The sequence below is a fragment of the Lissotriton helveticus genome, chromosome 9 (assembly GCF_964261635.1).
Source record: "Lissotriton helveticus chromosome 9, aLisHel1.1, whole genome shotgun sequence".
In the NCBI taxonomy this organism is placed as follows: Eukaryota; Metazoa; Chordata; class Amphibia; order Caudata; family Salamandridae; genus Lissotriton; species Lissotriton helveticus.
In genome coordinates, this window is record NC_136070.1 from 843,414,148 (window position 1) to 843,433,232 (window position 19,085).

The 19,085-nt window shown below is 43.8% G+C and overlaps 1 protein-coding gene across 1 annotated transcript in view; it reads left to right on the plus strand.

The window, feature by feature from the left end:
- The window catches only part of LOC144783298 (SUN domain-containing protein 3-like), a 61,464-nt gene extending 44,364 nt beyond the window's left edge, over nucleotides 1-17,100 (plus strand). Inside the window, exon 3 of the mRNA XM_078662346.1 lies at nucleotides 16,936-17,100. Within this exon, the coding sequence (XP_078518472.1) occupies nucleotides 16,936-17,100 (165 nt within the window). The remainder of the gene's footprint in view (nucleotides 1-16,935) is intronic.
- Nucleotides 17,101-19,085: the final 1,985 nt, after the last annotated feature.

The following is a 19,085-nucleotide window of genomic DNA, read 5'->3' on the forward strand; positions in this document are numbered from 1 at the left end:
AACATGTTTGTGGAGACAATCTAACCATGGCATCCCTCTCTACATTGATTGGACCATGGCAATGTCTAGCCATTGGCGGCAGCAGACTATTTGGTAACACAGGTCTGCCATCTCCTGAAACCCATATTTCATCTTCATCTCTTTTAACACAATCTACATTTACCCAGCTCTGATGTTCTACTTCTGAAACCTCTTCATGTTATCTCTTAACTTCTTCCCAAGTATCAGCTACTGCAAGCAAAAGGTTAGAGTTGGTCTCATCTGTTCCTTCATTTACATACTCTCCATTAAATGTACAAGCATTGTAAGCACAGTACCTTGCAACTTCTTCCACATATCTGTTACCGACTTTCACATAGTCATCTCCCTCCATTGTACGGAACATTTCACAGCCACAACTTGTGTAGGCAATTGCAAATCGTTTTCTCACCTGCTCACCGTTAATTATAGGGGATCCTGATAATGTCATAAATCCCCTCTGGGACAAAAACTGTCTGAAATTATGCACCACACCAAAGCTGTACTGACTGTAAGTATCGTCACCTGTAATCGATCTGTAACATAGCATGCTCGGGTAACTTGTGCAGAGACTACTCCTTGAAGCCAAGCAGCTTCCACTACTCCTGAAATAGTACAGACTGCATAAGCAGTTCTCAAATTTCCTTCATGATCACGTAAACAAGAGCCATCCACAAAAAATACGTAATCAGATTCAGGTAGTGGTTCATCTTGTATATCTGGTCTTGGATTGGTTCATAGTTTAGGGACATCGATACAGTCATGCTTTACTTCACCATCATCATTGTCACTCTCAGGAAGGGGTTGCAAAGTGGCAGGATTCAAAACAGAACACCTCTTTAAGGACACCTTCTAAGCCGCCAGAGTGATCTGCTCATATTGGGTAAGGCGACTGTTCATGATGTGCTGTGTCCTCGTTAGCAGAATTTTGACAGAATGAGGACCATATACAGTTAAGGGATGACCCATTACTATACTTCCACACCTTTCAATGCCGACACCTGTCGCAGCCACCGCTTTAAGGCAAACAGGCAGGAGGTATGCTACTGGATATAGCATGGCTGAAAGTAAGCAACTGGTCTTTGGGCACCTCTATGGTTCTGTGTTAACACTGAAAGAGCGCAACCCTGTCTTTCACTGTAGAAAATCAAAAACTCTTTGTTGTAATAAGGCATTCAAAGTGTCGGAGCGCGGCAGAGACTTTCATCTCTAGGAAGGAAATCGAACCATCATTGTCCCAAAGCACTGGATTTGACACAATTGTTGCTTTTACCCCAGCATACTATGTCACAGATCAATTATAGGCGACTGTATTCTAAAGGCTTGGCCACAAGGGAAAATTTGGGTTTCCATTGACAACGGTAGCCCACCATTCTCAAAAACATCCTGGTTTCTTTCTGTTTTGTTGGCAGATTCATTTGCATGATCACCAAAATTCTATCTTATGACACCCTTCTTGCACCTTTCTCAATATGATGACCATAATATAGGACTTGTCTCAAACAGTTCTGCAACTTATTAGGCAACACTGTAGTGAGGCCTGAGCCTAGTTTGTGTACCCTGTTATGTTAGCATGTGCTTATTAGAAGTCTAAACGCCATTTTACCTTTTGCTGCTTTTGCACACAACATGGCATATAACTGTTGTTGTAAGTTAGGCTGCGTGAAATGCTTTACATGAGAAAGGCTTGTTTTCGGCTTCCCTAGACTTACATTGCGTCCTTACTCTGCACAGTGAGTGCTCAAGCCTTCAAGGTTATCATAACAAGGTAGCTGTTGTTCGAACTGATAGGTCCACGTTTTTAGACATAACATACAGCCAGCTGCAAACCAACGTGAATCTGGCGCCTTTAATATCACACTGTAAGCATGATTTCAGACACTTGGAAGATTTCCATTTCCAGAGAGAGAGAGAGAGCTTTTGCAGATCCTGATGTGATTCATCCCTGCTGATCTTAGAGATATGGGGTCCCCCAAACAAGCCCAAGAGACCTTCTTTAGTTTTATAAAACATAGGGACCCATTAGGATGGCCGGCGGATTGCCCCCGCCAGGCTGGCGGTAGCCACCGCCGGCCTGGCGGGGGCAATCCGCTCGCCATCCGCACTGAAGTGACCCCCTGCCACATTCGGATGGCTGGGGGGTCCGCGGCGGACGGAAAGACCGTCCGCCGCTTTTCTGCTCCGGTCGCCTTGCGACCAGGGCGTAAAAGGTTTAATATGGCGGCGGTGTCTGTTTGACACCGCCAGCCATATGAGTATGGGCCCAGGCGGTCTTCACTTCGGGGGCCCCCTGCGGGCCCCCGGAGTGAAGGTGAGGTGTGGGGTGCACACGGGGGGTACCTGTGGTACCAGCATTTGCATACAAAAGCGGCAGGCACAGCGCGGTGCCTGCCGCTTTGTGTATGCAAATGCATACATGCATTTTTGGCATTGTGGGTGGCGGTGCTGAGTGCACTGCCCGCCACAATGTTAAAAATGCAGGATGTGCCCGCCACTGTGGCGGGCGCATCCTAATACGCCCCACGGGACCCCCGCCCTTATGGCGGGCGGTCCCAACCCCCGGGAGGATGGCGGGCGGGCAAAGTTCGCCCGCCATCCTAATGACCCCCTTCGTTTCTATCTAGGGAGGGTGATTTACTAGGCGCTATAGTACCTATTTTTCACCATCATTGTAATATGATTTCTCCTTTTGTGTTTTATGGAATTGTAACAATGCTGATCATATTAGCACGTCGTTAAAATAAACATTTCAACCTTTCAGTGTCTCTTTTTTTTTACTCCTGTTGTGGACTGGTAGGAGAGTATAAAGAAAGAGTGTTCTTGCTTCCCACCATTCCTGAGTATAACCTAAGTCGCATGTTCTGGGTTGTCTAATCATTGGTTCATTTGCTATAGGACGAAGAGCTAATGTGACACTGATGCTAGCTTGTTAGGGTTTCTAGGCACTAAGGTGAATTTTTTGGTACACCACAATTCACTGAGGTCCTGGGGTTCTGTGCACAGTTCTGTGTAGGAGCAGAATCCCTGCAACAACACCTTATATCCATTCTCAGTCAAGTGGCTTAGCAATGCAATAGTGTCAGTTTTGCATGCTTCATGAGTATTTGACACAACTAGCATGTCATCAATATATTTGACTAAGACAGAGTTACACGGTATGATGAGAGTCTCCAAATTATTCTTGAGCATCTGGTTAAAAATGGAAGGGCTATCAGTACACCCTTGTGCTACTTAGCACCATGCCAAAACACGGTTGCTGAGTCTGAATGCAAAGAGGAACTGACTGTCTTCATGTAAGGGCATGGAGAAAAATGCCTGACATTGATCAATAATAGTAAATCACTCAGCTTCACATGGAATTTGAAACAATATTACAGAGGGATTCGGTACCACAGGACAGCAGGGAATTACAATATAATTGATCTTGCGAAGGTCCTGTACTATGTGCTACTTGAATCACTGACAGAATATCGACTGTCAGAATATCGACCTATAGAAATATCGACGCAAGTATATCGACATCCTATCTACATTATGGTAAGTACAAAAATATCGAAGAAGAAAAATACCAAAGTTAAAAAAATAAAATAAAGTAAGTAAGACATATAATTAAAATAAACATAGTCAAAAATATTTTAAAATGTTTAAAAATTATAATATATGTAATGTAAAAATAAATTAAACATACATGTAATATATGATATATATATATATATACTTACTAATAATTTTTAATCATTATTTTAATAACGTATACCAAATATCATAAATTATAAATTCATCTATACACATAAAACAATAATATAAATACAAATTAAATACATATATATAACAAATTTAAAAAATACATTATTTTTAATCTTATTAATATTAATTATATACTACATTAACTAAAATAATACAAAAAATATTAGATAGCTGAGGTAATAAAATTACTATTCCAACTCTAAATAGTGCAACAATAGGGAAAATGTTGGATACCGTAGGGGTTAAAATTACTTTTACCACTCCAGGGGGTGCAAAAGTAGGGAAAGTGTTGGATAGCGTAGGGGTAAAAATTGCTATTCCCACGCCAGTGAGTGCAACAGTAGGGAAAGTATTGGATAGTGTAGGGGTTAAAAATACTATTCCCACTCCAGGGAGTGCAACAGTAGGGAAAGTGTTGGATAGCGTAGGGGTAAAAATGTACTATTCCCACTCCAGTGAGGTGCAACAGTAGGGAAAGTGTTGGATAGCGTAGGGGTTAAATTAACATACTTATAAATTAAATAATTTTTGTAAAATAAATAACATATTAAAAATTAATTAACTAAAAAATTAATAATAAATACCAAGAAAATTAAATTAATATTTACTTAAATACCATTAAATTACTACCCACCCTATTCCCCCATAAACACACAACCCGCTACACATAAAAAAGAACACAATTAATCTAATTGTCAATTAATCAATTAATAAAAATGAATTACCAATTAATAAAAAATTAACAATAAATTAATTACCAAATAAAAATAATAAGAAATTCATTATAATTAATATAATTATAAATTAATCAATAAATAACAATTAATGATCAATACATTAATTGTCAATAACAATAAATAAATAAATAAATAATTATGATTCAATTACTTCCCACCCTATTCCCCTATAACCCCACAACCGGCTACATATACAAATTAACATAATTAACTGAATAATCGTTTATTAAAAATTAATTACCAAATAATAATTAATTAACAATAAATTAATTAACAATAAATACAATAATACATTAATTATAATTAATATGACGATAAATTAATCAATTCATAAAAATGAATGACCAATTATGAATTAATTAATAATAAATTAATAAATAACAATAAATAAAAACATTAATTAATTATAATTAAATTACTTCCCACCCTATTCCCCTATAAACCCATAACCCGCTCTGATGCTAAAACGTAAAATTTACTTTAAAAAAATTACAAATTTCTAAACATTTAATACATATATTTAAAATACATACTAAAATACATAACACTAATATAAATATCGACATCATTAATAACAATATTTTTGCGAACGATATTACTTACTTCAATATTACTAACTTCGATATTACTTACTTCGATATAAAAAAACCAATATTACTTACCTTAAGGTCGATAATCTGGTCACTGATATTCTTGACATCGATATTCTGTCCCTATGATATTAAAAACTCGATATTACTGTAGGTCGATATCATTATTCAAAAATCTATATTTTCACTGCTCACAGTGGTACTTACCTTTAGGCTGCTGCAGGTCTATAATAGAGGAGTTACATGATCTCCCCATGATCTCGTTTAGTGTACCTTGTTCAGTCATTGTCTCAATCACTGGAATTATCCCAGCAATTGTTTCAGGCGTCAAACTATACTGCAGTGTTCTGGAATACTCCACATTTAGGTTTATCTGTATACTGGCAGGCTCAAATCCTTTAATGAGCCCAATGTCCTTTCCTGAAATATTCCAAACATCTGGTCTCACTGAATCTCTGATATCTATAGGCAAATCTTCTGTCATTATCATTGGATACATTCCAATATTCATATTCTGATTTACCAACTTAAAAGCAATGTCCTCATCATGAGTTTGTAACTCAATTCTTTTCGGGGTACAGTTTATGGTGCAGTTCAGTTTGCACAACAAATCCCATCCTAACAAACTCACTGGACTTGAATCACAAACAACAAATTGATGATTATCTTCAAAAACTCCTTATCTTTACAGTTACATCCACAGTAATATGGTTCTTCATTTGTTGATTAATAACTTCAACAAATTGGATAGTTTTTCCCGAGAGGGGTAGGATTGTGACTTCCACTTATGTTGCAGTATAACTGGTAGAACCAGTATCAACCAAAAATGATACATTATAGCCATTTACCTCAGCATCTATAAATGGGCCACTCTGGTCTACTTCCAAGACTGCGCAGAGCATGCAATCTTCCTCCCCCTCAGGCATCGTCAGGAAGACTAATCGATGCAGACATTTTCATTTGTCTCATACATGGGAAATTGTTGGTAAGGATTATTGTTTTGGGAAGCATTCTGATTCAAATTTGGGACCAGGCTCAAAGAAAATCTGGGAACTTTAGCAGCTTGCTTGGTATTGGCGGTTGGGGAACCTGCATCACTGGGGCTTGTGTCACATTAAAATTCTCAGGTATAGGTACATTCTGATGCTGCATGGAATTACTATTCTGAGGTGGTACAAACCCTGGATGTTGACCCTCATTTGCAGGATTAAGATGATATTCACTCTTCCAGTGCTTATTTCAGTATTTGCATGTATTAGACTTCTTCAATGTAGCTACATGAATTCCAGTACTTGGATTAATAGGGACAACCTCTACCCTGTGACTGAAATCCACCTCTACCCTTTATTACCACGCCTTGCATTAAAGAGACATTTGTACCACCAACAGTTTTTCCTTTAGCTTTTTTTGTCTGATTTATTCTGCCAACAAATCAGATGCTGTCGAATCCTCATACTAATCTCAGACCTCAATCTTGTCACACACCTGGATACAAAATGCCCCATTTCGTTAGGCTCCACTGTTTCCATTCTACTATACTGTTTGAATGCCTGTAACAATCTCTCACAGTATGCATAAATTGACTCTTTCGCTTCCTGGGTCGTACGATTGATCTTACCCAGTCAATATCTTGGGGTGGCGCCTTAGACTTCAACCACAACATCACTTGATCATACTTCCTCATCACTTTTGCTGAAGAACAATTGGTCGCAGCATCTCTTGTCAGCTCTCTCTTGGGCTACTTTATAGCTATTTTGCATGCTGTCCACATTTCACTTTGGACCACAACATCAAACAAGGTATTCAAATCAGTCCACAAAATGTTTGAAATTTTCACAAACCTCTGAACATGTTTGCTCCCCTACACAGGCTTTTCTCTTAACTTGGGAAATTCATTTGTAAATGATGCATGATCACTCCTGCTCCTAGGCATATATATCTAACCTTCACTAGGTACCTCCCAAAAAAAGAAGCTTATAGTTCCTATCCCCCCCCCCCGCCCCCCCCCCCCCCTCCGGGAGGAGGTTCTCTTCCGTCACTCTCTTCGGAGTCATTCTTTCTGACCATTTAACTTCCCACTTCTTTACTTCACTTCAAATTCGGATGCTGTGGATTCATTCCCGAATTTGTATCTTCATCCCTGGTATCCTCATATGTTCAATATCCTGATCACTAAAGGGAGTTGGTGGCTCTTCTGTAAAGCCTTTGTCCACTCCAGATACACCTCATATTTCTGAGCTAATTCAAATAATTTATCATGGGCTTGTCTTGACCTCTTAGGAACATCCTTACTCATGAACAACAGCTCACTCTGCTGATAAATTGCTATTTGATCCAGTGCAAGACAACCATTTATCATTTCATCCAATTCCAACTGCAATTTTTAATTTTCCCACATCCACCAAGTTTATTTTCAAAGTGGACTAAAGAGTTCCCTGACACACGTCTGTACTCCCACTCTCATTAACAGCTGAGTTTTGAATCCCATTTCCCCTGGAATCAGGTTTATATATAGAAACCACTGGTCCAACGAAACAGGAATTGTAAGTGCACCTGGGACTGTACAAACAATGGGGGTCCCAAAAACGCAAGTCCCTAAATTTCCTCCTATCATGTTTTGATTCACTGTAATAGTCCCCATCACGCTCTGGTCCTTCTTCACAGGAGAAGCCCTATCATATTAGGGCTCGTACTTACTGGTGCAGTAGGTAATCCAGTATTCGCACCTGCAACATTGCTTTCACCTCCCTCTGCTCGAAACTCACTATACGGAGGTTGTTGCTCAGATATTACTATATCTACAAGACTGACACTAGTATCACTATCGCTGTCTTCATGTTTCTCTCCGGACTCTCTTGCTTTATTCTTCTTTCTCTTTTCAGTCTCTCTTTTCACTTTTCCAATTTGCAATAATGGGTATATTTTCACTCCTTCTAACATGTCAGTTTTCCCCCTTTTCTGCTTTGCATCTCAACTCGCATCTGCATAAGTATGCACACCTTTTTCACTAGTCCCTCATATCTTTGTCTTTTACGCTGGTGTGAGTGGCCTACTCCCAAGCGTTAAACACTTCAAATTGCATGGGTCTAGGTTGTGGTTTCATCTCATATCGAATTCTCCTTAAATTTTCAATAATTCTCACATTAAATATACCATAAAGTGGAAACGCCAGTGCATTGTCTTTTTCAGTGATCTTGTGCCATTATTCGATCCAAATACATGTGTGTAACCCTACATTTATCGCCACATAATGGCCTGCAATGTTTTCGGGGGGCTTCTCCCCCCCGCTAAGAAGTATCTGAACATCTTCTCTAAACAAATCTCATACAACCTTAAACCCCAAGGTGACATGCTGCATCATAGGGCTCCCTACTCCCACCAGGGCCGTAGGTTTTAGCCCACACTTGGTACCTTGCGGCCCTAGTGGGAGGAGGGAGCCCTATGATGAAGCATGTCACCTTTGGGTGAGTGAGGGTTCTCGTACTTAAAGAAAAGGTCTTTTTCTAACCGCTTGTCTTGATACTTTTTGAAAGACGATCGCTATTCAGGATATGCTTTCATGACACATTTTTCTTTATGGTTTAAATCTTTTATTGAATTTTCAAAACAGGAAAACCATACAGACCACACTTCCCCATCAGATGGAACAATGTCGAGCTCTTCCTGTACGACCCACTCAAAGGTATGCGGCAGAGAGAATATTGGCAATGCCAGGCATATGGGGTCTCTGCAAAGGGGAAATATCGTCCGACCCCCCCCCATCTTGTCCACACAGCAAAAGAAAGGGAAAATGGGAATCACCACGCCTCCAACGGAGGGTAGTAAGCTGGTCAACAATCCTGCACCTTGCGCCTGCGTGTCAGGGCTTTCGGCTCCTTGATCGGAGTGTCTGCTAGGCGCAGTAATCGCAGGTGGCGAGGGCAGCTCAGTTCCCTAAACTCACCCATGAGCAAAGTGAGGAATGGTCGCCATAGTTCCGCAAACTCCTCTCCCCTTCCCGCCCTCGCTAGGGACAGCTTCTCCATCCCCAGAACCATCCAAAGCCGGTGCAGCCAACCAGTATGCAGGGGGGGTTGCGTGGTCCTCCAATGTGCCAGGATGTTTTGCACAGCTGCCCCTAGTGCGATCGCTATAAGCCTCCCCCTCCTAGACCTCTAGGGGTACATCAGGGCATTGGGACGTCCTAACAGAATGTAAGCGGGGAATCTGGGGAGCTGAGTATCTAAATGTGAATCTATGTCATCTAAGATCAAACTCCAGTAGGGTTGCAAACGGTCACAACTCCGGAGTAAGTGCTCCAAGGTGCCAAGCCCCCCGCACCCCCTCCAGCAGCGGTCACTAATGCGGGGATCCCATTGATGTAGGCGTTCAGGTGTATGGTACCAATAGGTGGCCACTTTGGTCAGGGTTTCGGTAAGGCCCGTGTGGTAAGCCGAGTGTCTAGCCCTATGGTAGATGCCGCCCCATTCTTTGTGCGTGAGTGATCTCCCCAGGTCCTGCTCCCACCTGTTTCTTCCTGCGTTATGTGTGTAGATGTTTGTGAGGAGGAGCTGCTGGTACAAGTCGGAGATCAGCTTCTTATCAGAGGTGCGGGTAAGCAGCCACTTTTCATACGAGGTGAGGAAACGTTGCGCGCCTGGTCTGACTTCCGGCTGCAAAGCACAAAGTCGGACCTGCAGATAGGGTAGGCGATCAGACTCTGGTATACCATAGTCCTCTTTCACCCTCTGAAAGGAGAGGATACCGTTTAAGTCGAACATATGTCCCAGGTCTCTGCATGGCGAACGTCTCCAGGCTACAAATGCCCTGAGGTCCAGTCCCGGGGAAAAATCGGGATTATCGAAGAGCGGGGTCATCGGGGAGGGAAACGAGGTGAGCTCGTGCCGGACCGCCACCCGGTCCCACACACCCAGGACAGTGCTTGTAATCTGTGATGCGTATAGATTGGGGGGGCGGTTGCATCTGGGGAGGAATGGAACCCCCTCTAGGGGCCCGCCCGCCACAGCTTGGTCTTGAAAGAGCCAATGCTTGCCCGATTCCGGCTGGAACCACTCCACCAAAGTGCGGAGTTGTGTCGCTTGATAATATAGAGAGAGGTCAGGCACACCGACCCCACCGTGGGCAGGCGGAAGAATCGCAATGCATGCTTGAAGCGTGGACGGCGACCGTTCCAGATAAAGCGCGCCAGGTCAGACTATGTCCGGTGGAGCCAGCCCGCTGGAGGGCGCAAAGGGAGAGTCTGGAACACGTAAAGGATTTGTGGCAGCAGAGTCATCTTAGTGGCTGCTATCCGCCCTAGCCAGGAGAGCGAGTGATGCTTCCACCTCCGGAGTTCGTCGCGAAGGCGCAAATGGAGCCTGGCGTAATTCGCCTCAGCGGTGGCCTGGACGGTTGGGGCCAGTAGAACTCCCAGATAGGGGATGGTAGTATTTGACCATTGCATATCGAACTCGCCTTGGACCTCGATGAGAGTCTCCGGTGACAGGGAGATACTCAGGGCTTCCGATTTCTCCACATTGATCTTAAACCCCGAGGCCAGTGCAAAGGTGTGGAGTTCAATAAAAAGTGCTCGGAGCGACTGCAGCGGCTCTGTAAGGGAAAGAAGGATATCGTCTGCGTGTAGGCTGATCTTCTGCACGTCGCTGCCAAAGGGAATGCCTTTGATGAGGGAATGTTGCCTGACCCGTTGCTCTAATGGCTCCATAAACAAGGCAAAAAGGACAGGGGAGAGAGGGCACCCCTGCCTGGTGCCCATGCCGATTGGGAAGCGAGGGGAGGTGTGTCCATTGATGCGGACCGTAGCGTTGGGCCGGCGATAGCAGTTCAATATACGATTACGAAGAGCCTCTTCCACCCCGAAGTGGTGGAGCACCAGTTCCTGATAGGGCCAGTGCACCCTATCGAAGGCCTTTTCGGCATCGATGGTAAGCAGCATACAGTCTGGCCTCGTCCGCGACCCTGCCTCGATGAGGTGGAGGACTCGTTTGGTATTATCGCTGGTCTGCCATTGGGGAATGAAACCAGCCTGGTCTGGTTCCACCAGCTGCTGCATATATGGTGACAACCTACTCGCGAGGATGCCCGTGTAGAGCTTGAGGTCCAGATTTAACAGGCATATCGGCCTATAGGAACTACAACGTGTGGGGTCACGGCCAGGCTTGGGTATAACCGTTATCGCCGCCTCCAGAAGATCCTCTAGAATGGCACCGGGTTGGCTGAAGGTGTTAAAGAGATCCCGCAGTAGCGGGGCAACCTGGTGGCAGAACGTCTTCTAAAAGGCCACTGAGTAGCCATCTGGGCCAGGTGATTTCCCCAATTTGAGGCGGGATATCGCCGAAATCACTTACTCCAGGCCAATGGGCCAATCTAGGAACTCCGCTTGCGCCTCGTTTAAGGACGGGAGGGCTGTACCTCCCAGGTATGCACGACCAGTCTGGAGGTCGAGCGAATCAGCAGCATATAGGGTTTCGTAAAAGTCCCCAAAGGCCGGGGCTATGTAAGCGCCGTTGACAGCAAGGTTACCCTGAGTGGTTTGTATGGCTTTAACGCCCTGCCTTTGGCGTTGCTCTCTCAATTTGCTCGCCAAGAGCTTCCCGCAGCGGTCACCCCCACTATAGTATGCATGTCGAAGGCGGAGAGCTGCATTTTCTGCCACATCTTGGTCTAACGCCACCAGCATCTTCCTCTCCGTACAAAGCTGGGCTGCCCCCGTTCGTTGGTGCACCTGCTCCAACTTTGCTACCCGTTGGGTAAGTTTGGCTCTTTTCTGGGCGCGTTGCCTGTTGTTGGATGTGGCGATAGAGATGAACTCTCCCCGCAATACTGCTTTGAGCGCAGCCCATTGTGTGGCCTTAGTGGTATCAGTGTTGGCATTGTGAGTTAAAAATTGGGTGATGGCGTCCTTAATCCTCTCCACCACTATAGGACTTTGGAGCAAGACATCCCGCAGGCGCCAATGTCGAGGCGGGGCAGGCACATCCGGGAGGAGGAAAGTGGTCATCACCGGGGAGTGATCCGACAGAGAGGTCGGGAGTATATCAACATCTTGCACTCGGGACATCAACTGTGAGGAGCAGAGGAAATAGTCAAGCCTAGCATATGATTTATGGGCCGCCGAGTAGTAGGTGTATGCCGTGGAGTGTGGGTGGAAGTGTCTCCATAGGTCGACCAGGCCAAGGTCCGAGAGATGTGCGTGGCCCTCTGTGGAGAGTGATCCCAACTGCCCGAGCGTTGGCATGAATGATCCGCTGTGTTATGGAATACTAAATTGAGGTCGCCCCCCAATAGCAGATGTGGTTGAGTGTTTGCTGTGGCTGTCTCTAATGCCGTATGAAGGACCCTCATTAGGCGCATATATGGTGCCCACTAAAAGTGTCTGCCCGGCTATCAGAAAGCGGTGTATCAGCAACCTGCCCTTGATCTCTGCCTACCTCTGCAGAACTTGACCCCCAAAGGACTTGGACACCGGAATCGCCACCCCTGCTACCTTCTTAGGTGCGGATGAAAAAAACTGCAGGGGGAAGGCCCGGGATTTAAGTCGGTGATGATCCTTTGCCAGCAAGTGCGTCTCCTGTAGGAGGCAGATGTCTGCTGTGGAGTGCTCTAAGAGGGAAAGTATCGCCCGGCGTTTGATAGGGTTATTCAGTCCCCTCTCATTAAGAGAGAGGATGTTCAATCTAAGAGGCGCCACAGATGAGTAGTAAAGTCTGACTGTCTCTGCGCAAGGCACGGGGAAGCAAAAGGAAACTCAAAAATCAGTGGACAAGGAGGATCCCCCCCGCTCCCCCCCCGGACCCCCAACCCTCACAACCCCCGCAACTCCCCTCCCCAACCCCAACCGCTTTCCCCTCCCCACACAACCCCCTACTGACCCCCCCAATTCCTGAACTCTCCAACTTCCTTCATCCCCTCCACCCCCCCTGCTCCTCCCTCCCCAACTGTGAAACCCCAACAAACGGTCATTGTCCCAGGCCTATACAAACTGAGTCCAGGCCTGTAGTAGAATTACTAGTTCAGGAAGCGTGTGGCAGTGGCAACCTCGTAGGCCCCCCGTCCCCACCCCCCAACTCAGTGCTATGATGCTGTGCGTTGGTTCCCCTATCGGTGCCGCATCAAGTTTCGTTTTTCATGTCTTTGGAGACCTCCTGTATCGCTACTGCGTGTTCTTGAGCTATAGTCTTGGGGTCCGGCTTGAGATCGCTTTTGGGTGATCGGCGGCGTCTCACCCGCTGCCATTCGTCCCCCGACGTCCGCGGGGATCGCGGCTGAGTGCCTTGCGTGGATGAACCCTCCACCGTAGCGTCACCTTCATTGGTGATGCCCAGCAGTGCACACGTGTCTCGTAGGGATCTGAGCTGGTGGAGGGCCCCTTTCCATTTAACGATGATTCTGAAAGGATGGCCCCAGGAGTACGGGACTCCATTGTCTCGCAGGAAAGTCATGGCCACTTTAAACGCCTTTCGTTTTTGCAGCGTGATCGCCGATAGGTCTTGAAATAACCCCACCGAGTGTCTCTGGAAGTGGAGGGGCTGCTTCGTGCGCGCAGCCTTCAGAATGCGTTCCTTCAGAGGGTAGTCGGGCAGGAAGGCCAAAATGTCGGGTAGAGGGGCCGGCGCGCGTCACACCAGGCCCACCCTACGTGCTCTATCAATTTGGATCTCTAAATCCTCCAGCTCACCCAGTATTTCCGGAAACAATTGCTGCAGGTAGATCGTAACACTGTCCCCTTCCGATTTGGAAGGCACCCCCTGGACCCGTATGTTGTTGCGTCGGGAGCGGTTCTCGAGGTCCTCCGCGTGTGCTTGCAGGTCAGTCTGTTGTTCGTGAAGCTTAATAATCTCCTGTTGCAGGAATTCGACCTCTTCGCTCCTAGCGTGCTCAGTGTCTTCAATCGCCGCCATGCGCTCTCCGAGGCTATCGTCACCGCGGCGCAGCTCTCTGTGTTCGCCCGCCATTTCCTGCTTAAGGGTTTGGAAATCTTCCCTGAGGGAATGGAATAGGGATTCCAAGAAAACTTTGGTGATGGGGGCCTCTCCCCCCTCCCGCTCCTTCTCTTTGGGGCGATCTGTTGGTGTTGGCTTGTCTGGGCTCTTGTCCCCTTTCGGGGCACCTTTAGCCAGCATGTCATGGATTGTGCGGCCCCCTCTGCAATTCGTGGTAGCCATGCTCGATCGCGCGCGTGGTCCCCACACATTTTTCTTTAGAGAACATATTTTTTGTAAGTTTCTATATCAGTTTTACAAACTACATATAATCCCATAAAGCAAAATCTTTAATGAAGGAATCAAACCATATTATACTGTACTCTTGTATGTACAATAAACGAATACATAAATTATTAACCAAAAACGACAACTGGTCACAATTTGTAAAGAAAGCATTGAACACACACTTTACTCATTCTCACTAATCCCTGGCAAATTAACTGCATTCAGTGCATTTTAGTGCATCACCTTACAATCTAAATTTATAGAAGATTAATATCAGCAATCTAAATGTTTCTAAAAAGGAAAAGCGTTACTATGCACACACAAATATATATAGAAAATACACAATAAATGCACTTTCCATTCCTTTGGTGCACCATGTCTCATTAATATTATTGCATCACGCAAGAACATAAGACCAAATGTAAATATATATGTTGCCTAACCAAGCATAAAAGGATGGAGCCAAAATGATGGTACTACATGATCGCTATATATACTTTCCCCAATTCCTCCCCTATAGATCCAGCCCATTAGTTCTCAAGATGCAAAAATTGACTCAATGGCTGATCCGTACTCATCCCTTACAAAGGTGGCTCTTGAGGGGTAGAGAGGATCCAGCAGTTAACTGACATTAATGAAGTCAAAAAAATTGATACATTGGGAAAGTGAGTGGGCCCTCTGGTCATTGTACAGGCATACATGCCCTGGGCTGATAGTGTCATATAGAGTGTGGACGTTCTCTTCCTGTGTGAGCCACAGTTTAATATTAAAATCACTGCCTAAAATAAGCTGGTACTCTTTGGGCAACAGAGCAAGTTTAGCATAAAGACCTGTGATAAAATCAGAAAGCATTTTAATGTTAGAACTAAAGTCGGACCAAATTCATCCATTGTAAAATACTCAAACCATTAGGCCAGGTGGATAAAAAAGCTTGAGCTAAAGTGGTATCAGTGCAAACCAGGCTAGTTTTACACACTAAGGTTACTCTAAATCAAGTCATTAGCCCCACCTTTGCCCTGCCAGAGGGAGATGGAAACACTAGAACTGAATAGAAAACCTAGCCGTCCAGAATAATGTCAAATGTGGCCCAAGTCTCATGAAGAAAAATAATATCAAAATTATGTATAAAGGTAACCCAATGCTTATTGGCCATCTTACTGGAAAGTCTAGAAATGTTCCCAAAAAGTATTTTAAACTCTTGTGTGATGTTGACTGTATTGGTTGAGATTCCCGCACCCATGTCTAGGCTGCTAGCTTTGGAGTTGGCCATTGTGGGACAATCAATAATAGCTATATCCCTGGCTGGTTTCAAGCCACACATAATCATAGGAGCCATCCCAAATTTGAGGATATTTAACCACGTCTCTATAAAAGTATCCAAGAGGCAAAATCTTGATAATGCCAGGCTTATGTTGACCTTGGAGGAAAACCCGAATCAGATCACCTGCAATTCTCGGATTTCTGAAGATAACATTAACACAAATTCGTTGTGAATACTCCCCACCCAACCGACCCTTCTTTCCATAAGAACTTCATTAAATATTTTGCACTGACACCTCCAGTTCCCATGGATCCAATGAAAAGATTTGTAAATTAGGTCTAGAGTAGACTCAGTTGCATCCACGTGTAAAGTTGGCACATTAGCTAAAATTATGACAAATGGGCAGGCTGTCAGTGGGAGAGCTTACCTATAGTCAATACCTAGGTCAGAGCCCACCTTCCTATAGGATGTTCGGGAATTTCAAGGTGGTCTCTGAGCTCCTGCTTGGGGGCCTGGTGCCTCATTGTCCCACCAGGCACACGATGTAGCTAGGGCGCTCATGCCGGCCCCATCTGTTATACGAAAGTCCTGCCACCTCACCCCCCCTCCTCCAGTAGGCAAGGCTCTTGTACAGATCACACAGTTCCTTCTTGATACAACAAGGCGATCATACACACCCTGCAACTTAGAATCCAAAAAAGCCTTCACAACGATTCTTAGGTGGACAAACATCTACCAAAAAGCCTCTTTAATTGAATCAATAATATCAGGTGGCCGATTCCCTGTTGAGCTAGGTTGAGTTGGGTTAGAGGTATGCTTACATAAGGCCCCTCGCTTCTGTTTGGTACTTGGCAACTTAATAGATTTGATAGCCTGCTCATTAGAGGAAGATGCACCTTTCTGCTGATCCCCCTCACTAGCTTGGGTTGACACTTGTTGACACAAAGGTTCCTAATCCAAATCAGAATTTTCACCCAACAGGCTAGTGGAGGCAGCTTGTGAAGTATGTGTGCCCCCGCAGTCAGAGAGTGCTAAGACATTTGGCAACCTTCTTTTGACTGTGAAAATCTCTTTATAAATAGAGCCCACTGCTTTTTTTTAAAAAAAACATTGAATGTGCTGACCTTTTTGCAGATGTCACCTTCATATTGGGATCCAATTGTTGCTTAACCATACTATCATGCTGACGGACAGGTGATAATAGAAAAAAAAATTGCTAACAGCACAAGACACACTCAAGGAGTAATCTAAGCGTCCTTGTGGATTTAACTTCTGTTTTTATAGTAATAATTTTGATCTGGTTCCTCAATTCCGAGTGATTGAGGTATGCATAAAATACATGTTGGTACAATTTGTTTTCCTTTTTGTATTAGGAACATACAGGCACTTTCGAATTCATTAAGCTCCGAGTACTGAGCAACTGGGGCGAACATAAATACACCTGCCTCTACAGATTCCGAGTTCACCAGGAACTTCCAATGCAACTACGGACCACCGAAACAAAAGAACATGAGACAAAAACATCATCCGTTCCATAGGAAATGTTGCTACTATCAAATAAAACACCCAGGAAGTTGACACTATGGCCGATTGTAAAATGTTTTACATACAACTATGTCAAACAATAATTTAGCAGGAGAACCACTGTAGTCCAGTTTTATTAATAGTTGTATGGTGGGCCTTAATAAGGTGGTGAAATAGGGTGCTTTTTGCCACAAGGTGAAGATCTGTGAAAAGAATATATGTAATGTGTTTCAAAATTACTCAACAACACCAGTGGTTTTATTATTAAAGGAAGTCTGGTCATGTGTGATTCTTCCCACTCTCTGGAGCCCACTCTACATCCTGTAACCCCATAGTTATCGTAACAATAGGTATTGTACTCTTGTGATGATTTTTGGTGTGGGAGATGTTTTCCTCCTTTCCATTAAACGTATTATAAATTGAGTTTATTCTACCATAGATTGTGTTTACACTGTCCTCCATCTTGCACCAACATCACAATGTATCATGTGATGACTATTGCTGTCCATTTTGTTCTAAATAAAGCATTTCTGGGATCCACACTAATAAACAGCACATGTTCCCAGTGTCTTTCTCTCACTGTACCCACCCAAGGACATTTCAACCATCCCAGGATATTTCTATACAACATATTACTTATATTGCTAAAGTAAAATGTGAAAATGACTAAAATCCAATATATTACTACCATGAGAGAATATTTAAATGTATTTCACAGTGTAATGTTTTTTCTTGCTTGTTCCCTATTGGTGCATCCCCCTGAGAACCATGTATTCGTGAAGAATGTATGAATGTCTTTGTGTAAATTCGTATAAAAGGATATGTGGATTTCGGTATTCAGGAGGCCATTTTTCCCTCACTCTTAGAGTACATATCTATGCTGAATCTCCCCTAGAACTGCCCTGAGTTTTCTGTACTTACTATTTGAGTGCTTTGCTGCAAAGTTATATGGCATGTTCTATGAAATCTTCCTCTAAATTCTTTATACAAAGCTTTGAAACCTGTTTTTATGGGCTACTAAACATACTCCTTGCTTTTACAAAAGGTCTAAATCAAGAGATCAGCGTGAGTATATGATGAAATTCTTTACTGTAACTAACATGAGCATTACTAATCAGAGCATGCTTAATGTAACCTGCAAATTTAACAAAAAGATGAGAGATTAAGTTCAGATACACTAAACGAAAGGATAAGGATAGATGACAAAAGAGGTGAAAGTAAAACAAAGTGCAGAACATATATTTGGGAAAGACAAAGAGATTTTAAGGGGTCCACTCCCAAGATTAAGCATTGCTATCACCAAGAAGGGATCTTTATGTATAATACGGAAACCAGAGGGAAATGAGACAGTTGAGAAACTGAGTTGAGAAAATATGAGCATAATATTAAGAGGTAATTATAAAGGGTGTCTTTTATGTGTGCAGTTAGGCAGCTTATTTCCAGCTATCACACAACTGGACAAGTAGTTGTTTGCAGCTCTAGTCTTCTCAGGATTCTTCACACTAAACGAGCTAGATTTTCTTCCTGAACAATATATAAGGCAAAGTAAATGCAGCTTTAAACACATTCTTAGGGATATTTATGGACCACTCTGTCTATAGGAGTGGCATAAACAATGTAAAGATCAGAAAATTATCCATTTTAGTTGATAGCCTTGCCGTTAAAGCTGCAGGTGCTTTAACTGTAATAAATGAGAAATCGCTTGCAATTAGAGCTATGATTATGTACAATCGCCTATAGTTGGATTTACTCCTCATGAAGGAAGGCGTAGTTTGCAGAGTCATTGAAGCCCGGGAATCTTGTACTGAGATACTGTGCATAGATAAGCAACTTAACAGATGCTCCAGGTGGGAAGAGGATTTAAAAAAAAGGTAAGCAGCTTAGCAGTTAGGCTACTAACATTTGGAATATAACTTACGAACAAACTGAGCTGGAAGTGTCAGGTGGCTGGGAAGGATTGGGATCTATATTCAGATCCAGTGGAAAGAGATTTGCTAAG